The 10,155-nt window shown below is 43.7% G+C and overlaps 1 protein-coding gene across 1 annotated transcript; it reads right to left on the bottom strand.

The window, feature by feature from the left end:
* Window positions 1–462: 462 nt before the first annotated feature.
* On the bottom strand, window positions 463–2,687 carry LOC140267075 (hepatocyte nuclear factor 3-beta-like). Its single transcript, XM_072362244.1, has 2 exons — window positions 2,613–2,687; window positions 463–1,590 (listed from the first exon to the last, which is right to left on the bottom strand). Exons 1-2 carry the CDS (start codon window positions 2,685–2,687, stop codon window positions 463–465), a joined length of 1,203 nt encoding a protein of 400 aa, XP_072218345.1.
* Between the last annotated feature and the right edge of the window lie 7,468 nt (window positions 2,688–10,155).

Here is a 10,155-nt window from a genome sequence, read left to right as displayed (position 1 = left end):
GTCTAATTAAAATTTTTCCAATAAATATGAATGCAACTTAAATTGAGAGGCCTGAAATGACGTCACATCATTTTAGATCAAAAAACAAATCTCCCAGCGTTGAAATTAGCTTAAATTTGACCGGATGATCTGTGAATTTATTGAGTTATCAGCTGTTAAACATGACTTCCGTTGGACGTTACTGTGCAGATTAAGAGAGGAACATTTAATCTCTCTGTTGGGGTTAAAATGTGAGCAGTAATGTTGCATTATTAAAGTCTTAAGACGAAGATTGACAGTTTCATGTCTGAAAAAAAACCCAAAAAACGCTCCCGTTGCTTCATTTTAACCGGACCTGGTGTGTTATTTATATTAGTCAATAAAAAGAAAGATTATATGAAGTTAAGATTCTGGAGAATCCTAAAATCTGTTGAACGCAACAAGGCTTTCATTCAGAGCTTTCCTATCGGAGGAGTCTGTGTTTCAGGTGGAGTTCATTATGGGCCTGCTGTACAGGCCGTGGTAGTAGTTTGTGTCCGAGTGAGCGGCATCGAAGCCGGTTTTGGCCGCCACCAGAGCCCCGGACACCGGGCAGCCAAAGCCTCCGTACTGCACCGCCGGCTCCAGTTTGTGGAGCTGCGGCTCCGACATCAGGTTGTTGATGGAAAACGGATGGTTAAAGGTGAAGTGGGGGTGGCAGTAGTCCGCTTTCATGTGCACGGCCTCGTGCACCAGCAGCGGGTGGTGGTGGTGGTGTGAGAGCAGGTGCGGGGTGTGCGCGACGGGAGAGGGGAGCGCGCGGTTGGATGGTGACGGTTCACCGCGCTGCGGTTTCAGCTCGGCCACCTTTGACTCGGAGGACGGAGGCGAGGATGAGGGGGGGTGAGGGGAGTCCGAACTGGAGCTGCTGCCGGAGATGGAGCCGACCTCCGACCCCGGTTCCGCCGCCACCTCTCCGTCACCGGCACCGGCCATTTTCCCGCACTTGAACCGCTTCTGCCGCCGCAGGTAGCAGCCGTTCTCAAACATGTTCCCCGAGTCCGGGTGGAGGGCCCAGAAGGAGCCTTTCCCCGGTTTATCCGGAGAGCGAGGCACCTTAATGAAGCAGTCATTGAAGGACAGCGAGTGTCTGATGGAGTTCTGCCACCGCTGCTGGTTCTGCCGGTAGAACGGAAACAGGTCCATGATCCACTGGTAGATCTCGTTTAACGTCAGCATCTTGCTGCCGGACTGCTGGATGGCCATAGTGATCAGAGAGATGTAGGAGTACGGCGGCTTGGCGTGCGTGTAGTTCCGCCGGTACTGCTTGGGGGTTCTGTCTGCGAGGCTGCAGGCCTGACCGTAGGCCGAGCTCATCACCGGCATGGTCCCGTGCGGCGGCGGCGCGCCGATGGGGCTCATGCTGGGCGGCAGCGCCGCGCCCAGACCCGCCTGCATGGCCGCCTCGGAACTCTGCGACATCCCGACCGGGACCGAGGAGGCGTTCACCCCCACAGGGTTCATGTAATGCGTGTTCATGTGGCAGGAGCCGGCCATACCGGGCGCGCTCATGGAGCAGCTGATGGAGTTCATGGCCAGGCAGGAGTTGATGTTCGCCGCTGAGGGGTAGCACTGAAACACAGAGAGGCAGTTAATGCAGAATGAGGCCCAGGGCTTCAGTCTGAAACAGCCCGTGAAGGCTCCTGTCAGATCTGAGCAAATATCTGCATCCAAGACCAAAAAATGTCAAATTCAGAACTTATGCCCCGAGAAAAAAGTCTAAAAAACCCAAAACAAATCGAGGGAGGCTCGAATTTTTAGTTTTATTCTGGGGAGGATTATTTCTATTCACTGCGCATTCAGTCAGATGTGTGAACATTTAGTTTTCAGAACAAAACTGAGAGAGAATTAAAAAACGCGTTAGAGGCTGAAACTTTTTGGAGATTATAAAAAAAAAAGATTATTATTATTATCGGAAAAATCTGCGTCCGAAACCCATTTCTTTCAAAGACTGACTGAAAATGAAACACATTACCAGGCTCCTTCCTTTAGATTAAATCTAATTATTAGCTGCTTCTTCCTTTTTTCTCCAATCAAAGTTGTTTTTTTCTGACACACTTTTAGAATTTAAAGAGAAATATTTTGTCTTTATTTAATTATTTCCTTATTTAAAGGATTAATGGAGGATTAAACAGGTTGAAACTGTTGAGAAAATTAGATTAATAGCCATCCCTTTATATGGGCACATAATAATAATAATTAGTTTTACTTTGATAAGATGTTTTATTTCCAGAAAGATTTTCTGGAGATAAAATATAATGATTACTTTTCCCCATCATCGTTATTTTAGCCACAGATTAAAACCTCAGTAAAAAGAAAGCTGCAGTATTTCAAGTAATAAAGCAATAAATATGCAAATGAAATTAAAAGCCACACTTTTGCGGTTTTAAAAAAGTAACTTTGAACAAATCGCGGGTTCGGAAACGCGGATTTGTTCAAATCGCAGCGTGTTTGGAGGCCGGTTGTGGCCCCGTGGTGAAATAAATGTCCCCGCAGGAGAGGAGCTGATCTCCGGCTCCTCTGCCGGGTTTAACTCGGTAATCTGACTCATATTCAGCCTGAAAACCGGAGCAGTCCCGCCGGGCTTCACACACCTCCGTCTCTCCGTAGTAGTAGCCGCTGCTCCAGTCCGGGTGCTCGTGTCCCTCCATCTTAACAGCGCTCAGCATCGCGCGCCGTCCGGAACAGATTCACGCAAGCGCTCCACGAACACATGAAGCCCGCCTGTCCTCAGCCGGTTCCGGACCGGTGGATCCTTCTGACGGTCTCTGCTCACTGAGCAGCTCTGGCACCTGCGCTCGCGCTGCTGCGGAGCCGCCGTCCAATCAGATGCCTGCTTCCCAGGACCGGGTTAATCTCCCAGGGACCATTGGGCGAGAACATAATGTTGGACCCCTGTTAGCAAACCTTCAAATCACATGAAGCAAAAGCAAGAACCAGTTCTGAACCGTCTTCACTTACATTTATGACACCAGAGTAAAACAAGTTATTTATTATATTCAGTAAAAAGTCTTTTAAAGTGCATGAAAACACCTTAGTCCGACTGAAAATGTACAAAATTGGACTAAAGCTCCTGGATCACGCGCTCATTTTTACTCCTGGACTCAGATGAGTTTATATAAGCTCCACATGCACAGGTCCCATCTTTTTGCATCTCTTTATAAAAACTGTAAAGTGTATTTTAATACAACTGAATCCCCAATAAAGCATTAATTCATGTGTTTCTTTGTCAGATTCACATTAAAATTAGGACTGAAAATCAGACTGTCGCTCTGCTCTAATAAAATCCTGATTTTTATCATTATCTGAGGAAAAAAAATCAGCATTCAAATTAAAATTAGGACTGAAAATCAGACTGTCGCTCTGCTCTAATAAAATCCTGATTTTTATCATTTTCTGAGGAAAAAAAACAGCATTCAAATTAAAATTAGGACTGAAAATCAGACTGTCGCTCTGCTCTAATAAAATCCTGATTTTTATCATTTTCTGAGGAAAAAAAGCAGCATTCAAATTAAAATTAGGACTGAAAATCAGACTGCCGCTCTGCTCTAATAAAATCCTGATTTATTATCATTTTCTGAGGAAAAAATCAGCATTCAAATTAAAATTAGGACTGAAAATCAGACTGTCGCTCTGCTCTAATAAAATCCTGATTTATTATCATTTTCTGAGGAAAAAAAGCAGCATTCAAGACATTTAACGTCAGACATTTCCAGTCAATAAGTGGATTCCCCTCCCATGGACATCATGGACTGCAGCTCAACTCAACCGTATCCTTTCTTTTCTTATAAATCAGTTAAATCAGTCTTTTAAAGTGGACTTCCTCCTCTAAACATGCTGCTGGGATCAGTTAAATGTTAAAAACTCATTTTCCAACTTTAACATTAATGATACGACATGTTAAAAATGTAAGTTATTATAATATATGTGACATTAGAAAGGAAGTTAGATTGGATTAAACTCACTGCATAATGAGGTATTATCATTTATTACAAGTGTTTTAAATGAACAATTAGAGTTTCTTCCCTTTAATTTATCTTTAAAGTTAGACTTCTTGTGTAAATGCTGCTATAAACCCCAGAGTGTAGGACTCCCTGATCTATTCATGCTCCTCTAAGCTGAATATCACAGAAGAAGTTTGGCATTTTTTAATGATTTCATATCTATGAATTTCTTCCTCCAGCTTCCCTTGAAAAGAAAGAAGACAAAAGCTGATTTTTAAAGGCTTTAAGGGTCCAAAGTAGAATCATCTTTAGGGTTTAGAAGAGATCCTTCACTTCAGAAAAAGTAACTGGGAATAAAAACAGCAGCATTACGGCTAAAGTTCTGCGTTAAAAGTAGCACTCAGAGACTTGGCTGAATGACCTGAGCTCATCTTTATTTTCATTAAACATCTGGTGATCAATAGTTTTGAACCTTTTGTCATGAGAAACACTGAAAACGGAACACAAATAGGTTGCAAAACTGAATGAAAAGGCATCAGGAAAATAAAACTAAATGAAATAATCACCAAAGCTGCAGCCTGTTGTTTCAGAAGTAGTTAAACTTTTGTGTTAAAAAATGTATATTTTGGTTGCTAAACTCTTAATTCATCAGTTTATAGATAAATGTCTCTTTTAAAAGTTCAATATTTAGATTTACTTCCAACTTCTTTCCTTATTTCAGTGATAAACTGCATAAATAACCTAGTTTTTCAGGGTTTTTGGAGGATGGTCCTTCCTCCCACATACAGCCAGGATTAGGAAGCTCTGATCTCAGTGAGGCTCACACATCCAGGCCAGTGTCCACAGTTTGAAATAGTTGCTTCTGCCCTGAATCTCCTCTTTGCAGCTGCAGGGTTGACTGTTTGCAGTCTGACGGCGTGTGTTTACCTGCTGGTGAATCTGAAAGGAGGAGGTGGACCACCATGATCTCTGCACACACCGCTTGTTTTCCCTTCTGTGGAGCCAAACAGCCGCCAACATTTTACCTTTTTCTGACTCTGAGGCGGCGGAAAAGTTCAAAATTAGAGCTGTCAGGCATTTATTATGTAGATATTGATTCATATCTCTTGTCTCTCCACGACTTCCTGGTGTTTATTTTCTCTTTTTTCATTTTTCCTGAGACTAAGTTTGTTTGGAAAGTCACAAGAAGGAGAACCGTTGCTGTAAAATGTGCAAAAGAAAACTAAAACTGAGTTTAATCTGATTGTGTGTGTGTTAAATGTTGAATTATCGAGTAACAAATAATTCCCTGAATTACATAAGAAGAAATCCACTGATATGAAACATATGTGAATTATCAGCTGCTCGGGGGCCTCAGGCAGCATTTTCTTCTGTTCCTCCATCCGCTCTGTGCTGCTGAGCCCTTCATCTTCCAGGTAAAATACTTAAATAATACTTCCTGTTGCTGTTTGTTTAAAGCTGAAGTCAACTTCCATTTCTTTGCATAAAGAGCCTCATATTTAAACCAACAGATCTGTGTTAGAACCTCTGATGTTTCCCAACCAGCAACTGGCACATTTTTAGCCCCAGTGAACGACACAGGGTCTAAACTACTGCTTTGGACCATCGGAGCAGTGTTTGGGTTCAGAGTTGCTGATTCTGGCTGAATATTGTGTGAAATTTGAGCCTGATTTGTGTCTTTAGAATTTAGAAGAAATAAAAGTGTAAAAGTTGGGTATAAATTGTGGGAAAGTGGTAATAAGAATAAAAAACTAGGAAATTTGAAACTTAAATTAAATCAGATCATTTTCACTCCATTTGCTGATCAGAAAAGGGATTTTTCCCAAGTTGTGACTGTGTTCCCAGATCAAAACTAAGGAAACTCAGTGTGTTAACAGGCTAAAATGAGCTAATGATGACGAAGCAGAAGCTGGAGAAAACTTTAATCATGACCCATGAATTTCAGCCTTAACTGAATGTGAATCTCTGAACTGAATCTCTTTTCTTGCAGGAGCTGCTGAGACATTTCAGCCTCTTGGACTCACTGAATAACTCAATAAAATCAGAGGAATTTGTCGTCCGATGAGGAGAAATATTTCTGGAACAAAGTGACGAACCAACAGGTCGGTTTGATGAAAAATCGGCGTTCAAACCCTGATTTATAAGGAAGTTAAATCAACTGATTTATGATGAGTCTGAGACTGATGAACCTACAGTAAAACAGACAAAAAACAGGTGAGAGACGCCTTTAAAAAGCTTATGATGCATGTTTTCATATTCTCTGCTTTATATTTATCTCCTAATCAAAGGACTCCTTTTTCACGTCTCTTTCTCCACCAAATTACGGCAATTCAGACGCACAAATATTGTCTGACAGTTCAAATCTGCAGCTGCTTCTTCACACAGATTCAGAGGGATCAACACTGAGGGAAAACAGGGAGCCTGACCTCCCAGCTCAGTCCACATGAAGGAAAACAGAAAAAGAAACCTCCAGTCGTAGATTCAGCACATGAATTTGTGTCTTCTTTGCATGATTTGGCCCCTGAAACATTGTATCACAACCATTCACAGCAATAATCTGACTTTTCCCTGTTAAATATGGATCAAACCTCGTATTTTCAGCAGGTAAAAATCACAAATGACTTTGGAGCAGGTTCATTTTCTCAGGTATTATAATTACACTGACATCTGCTGGTAGCTTTCTGTAACTACACCATAATCTAATCATGCGTTTTAATTGTGATAAAAGCCCAAAATACTAATAGTAAATGCAGTGGGAGCCCTGCCTGGACCAAAAATACATTTATTGAGGGATTCTTCTTTTTTTGGGCATATTTTCTTCATCCTGTTTGAATTTTTTTTCATAAAATTGATCATTTCCAAATAACTTCACAGCTGCCAGTAAAGTATAATTATCTAATGTTTCAAAATGTAAAATCTTCATAAAGTTTGAGTCGCCATAACTCAACAGAAACTCCAATGAGTTTATAAATCAGAGTCCTGATACATAAAAAGCTAAAATAATCTTCACACACAGACAATCACTGGCCAAACTGTGAGAGATCAAGTTGCATTGTGGGTAGAAGGACCAGGTTTTGGCGAGACAGAAAGGTGTGAAACTATTCTTCATCATCATCATCATCATCTCATCTCATCCGGATGCATTTCTAAATAAAACGCATCAATATTTTCCACGATTAGCTGTTTGTCCTCGAGTTGTTATTTAATGTAAAAAGGAAAGAAAGATATGTCAAAGCAGGTTATTTATTTAAGAATTTTCCACATACTTTGCCTCTAAAAATGACATTTTTCACCACTCTGGACATATTCAACCTAAACTTTATCAGTCCTAAAGTCATTAATGTGAGAATTATGACTCTTAATGAGATATAAAAAGTTGTCAGATTCATGTTATATTCAGCAGAACACATTTTTTCATCATTCTAACCCGCTTTGGAGCAAATTTGGGTTTCCAGTTTAAGTCTAAAACGCTGAGATGATAATCCGGTTCGGTGTGGTCCGGAACCTCGGCACATACATCTCAAGTAAAGGGAGGCTGTTCGAGGAGTGACAGATAAGACGAAAATAATCAGTTTTCGTCTTTTTCTTGGGCGGAGGGCAGAGCAGCTGGGGTTAACGGGACCGGTTCGCCCCCATAATTACGGTCTGAGCTGCAGATAGACTGATATACAGTGAGTCTGGTGACAGGAGGGCATTAACAGACCCAGTGGAAGCAGGAAGGGGGTAAGAAGGAGAAGTTTACACCGCCATCAATAAAGCATTTGCATGTGATTTAGATCTGAAAATGGGACAAAGGTGGAGAAATCAGTGTTTGCAGCAGAGCTCCAGGTAGTAGTCTGGACCCTCCTGGTGGATGGAAGAGTTACTCAGCGATAATCTACAGTAATTCACTAAAGACCAGACAGAGTCACAGAGATAATGAGAGGATTCTGTGGGCTCCAGCTTATTTGGAAATGAGGAAAAATGAAGCAGAAGATAAAATATCCCAATTAGCAAAGTTATATTCCAAGAATAAACCCCAAAGATGTGCAAAAACACAGAAAAGGGCCGGTTTTCAATTTAATTCAATGCCCTGAAAAACTAAAAACCATGAACATATCCTTTAAAGATAGTTTTTACGTTGAACTAAAAGGTTTACTGTCGCATTGTAATGGGGGGGGGTCCAGACTGAAGAGGGCAGCGATGACCCATGTTCTGCCGAACCAAAGAAAAAGGAAGGACGGCTGATTGGAAATGTCTCGCAGCTGCGCGTCATCAGCCTCACCTGGTGCTGTTCCCAGGTCTGTTCTGTTCACCTGCCCCCGGAACAAAGCACGGGGCTGATTTCATTCTGCTGTTTAGTTTAAATTTAAAGGGAATTCAGATGTGTCCGAACCACAGATCCGGAACCAGTTGGAGGAGCGGAGCTGAGTTAGAAGAGGAAAGTTGGGTAAGCTGGAAATGTCTACTGTTGTTCCAAATAAACCAAAGCGGCGCTTTGAGTGGTCAGCCAGGGTAGAAAAGCGCTTTAAACTAGAGTCCAGTCACCGTTTCACCGCGTGGTTCCGGTTCTGGGACTGCAGGACCAGGGTAGAAAAGCGCTTTAAAATAGAGTCCAGTCACCGTTTCACCGCGTGGTTCCGGTTCTGGGACTGCGGGACCAGGGTAGAAAAGCGCTTTAAACTAGAGTCCAGTCACCATTTCACCGTGTGGTTCCGGTTCTGGGACTGCAGCACTAGGGTAGAAAAGCGCTTTAAACTACAGTCCAGTCACCATTTATGTATACCTCAAAGATTCAAAGCAACAAGAGTCCAGTTTATTAAACTCATAATCCAAATAAAGTCCAATTAAATTGGTCCAATTCACACAGAGCCTGGCTAAGGAAAGCAACAGATTGCACTAGAACCTCTCTTTGATCCAATCCTGGACCTGTACCTGCACCAGGTGATGGTGGAGAGAAAAAAACTCCCTTTTAACAGGAAGAAACGTCCATCAGAACCAGAACCAGGAAGGGTCCATCTGCCTGGACCAGCTGGGGCTGAGAGGACAGGAAAGAGGGGACAACAAGCAGCGTAACACCAGGCCAAAGACACCTGCTGAGAGGACAGGAAAGAGGGGACAACAAGCAGCGTAACACCAGGCCAGAGACACCTGCTGAGAGGACAGGAAAGAGGGGACAACAAGCAGCGTAACACCAGGCCAGAGATACCTGCTGAGAGGACAGGAAAGAGGGGACAACAAGCAGCGTAACACCAGGCCAGAGATACCTGCTGAGAGGACAGGAAAGAGGGGACAACAAGCAGCGTAACACCAGGCCAGGGATACCTGCTGAGAGGACAGGAAAGAGGGGACAACAAGCAGCGTAACACCAGGCCAGAGATACCTGCTGAGAGGACAGGAAAGAGGGGACAACAAGCAGCGTAACGCCAGGCCAGAGATACCTGCTGAGAGGACAGGAAAGAGGGGACAACAAGCACCGTAACACCAGGCCAGAGATACCTGCTGAGAGGACAGGAAAGAGGGGACAACAAGCAGCGTAACACCAGGCCAGAGACACCTGCTGAGAGGACAGGAAAGAGGGGACAACAAGCACCGTAACACCAGGCCAGAGATACCTGCTGAGAGGACAGGAAAGAGGGGACAACAAGCAGCGTAACACCAGGCCAGAGACACCTGCTGAGAGGACAGGAAAGAGGGGACAACAAGCAGCGTAACACCAGGCCAGAGATACCTGCTGAGAGGACAGGAAAGAGGGGACAACAAGCAGCGTAACACCAGGCCAGAGACACCTGCTGAGAGGACAGGAAAGAGGGGACAACAAGCAGCGTAACACCAGGCCAGAGACACCTGCTGAGAGGACAGGAAAGAGGGGACAACAAGCAGCGTAACACCAGGCCAGAGACACCTGCTGAGAGGACAGGAAAGAGGGGACAACAAGCAGCGTAACACCAGGCCAGAGACACCTGCTGAGAGGACAGGAAAGAGGGGACAACAAGCAGCGTAACACCAGGCCAGAGATACCTGCTGAGAGGACAGGAAAGAGGGGACAACAAGCAGCGTAACACCAGGCCAGAGATACCTGCTGAGAGGACAGGAAAGAGGGGACAACAAGCAGCGTAACACCAGGCCAGAGACACCTGCTGAGAGGACAGGAAAGAGGGGACAACAAGCACCGTAACACCAGGCCAGAGATACCTGCTGAGAGGACAGGAAA

Source organism: Leuresthes tenuis, unplaced genomic scaffold (assembly GCF_036924035.1).
Source record: "Leuresthes tenuis unplaced genomic scaffold, fLeuTen1.0.hap1 SCAF_13, whole genome shotgun sequence".
NCBI lineage: Eukaryota > Metazoa > Chordata > Actinopteri > Atheriniformes > Atherinopsidae > Leuresthes > Leuresthes tenuis.
The sequence above is the reverse complement of the archived record's forward strand: the minus strand, read 5'-3'. Positions and strand labels throughout refer to the sequence as shown.

Bases quoted from the DNA above. Each gene is read 5' to 3' on its own strand.
- LOC140267075 (XM_072362244.1), bottom strand. From the start codon at position 2,687: ATGCTGAGCGCTGTTAAGATGGAGGGACACGAGCACCCGGACTGGAGC. The intron at 1,591-2,612 runs GTGTGTGAAGCC...TCTGTGTTTCAG, and splicing joins ACTACTACGGAGAGACGGAG to TGCTACCCCTCAGCGGCGAA.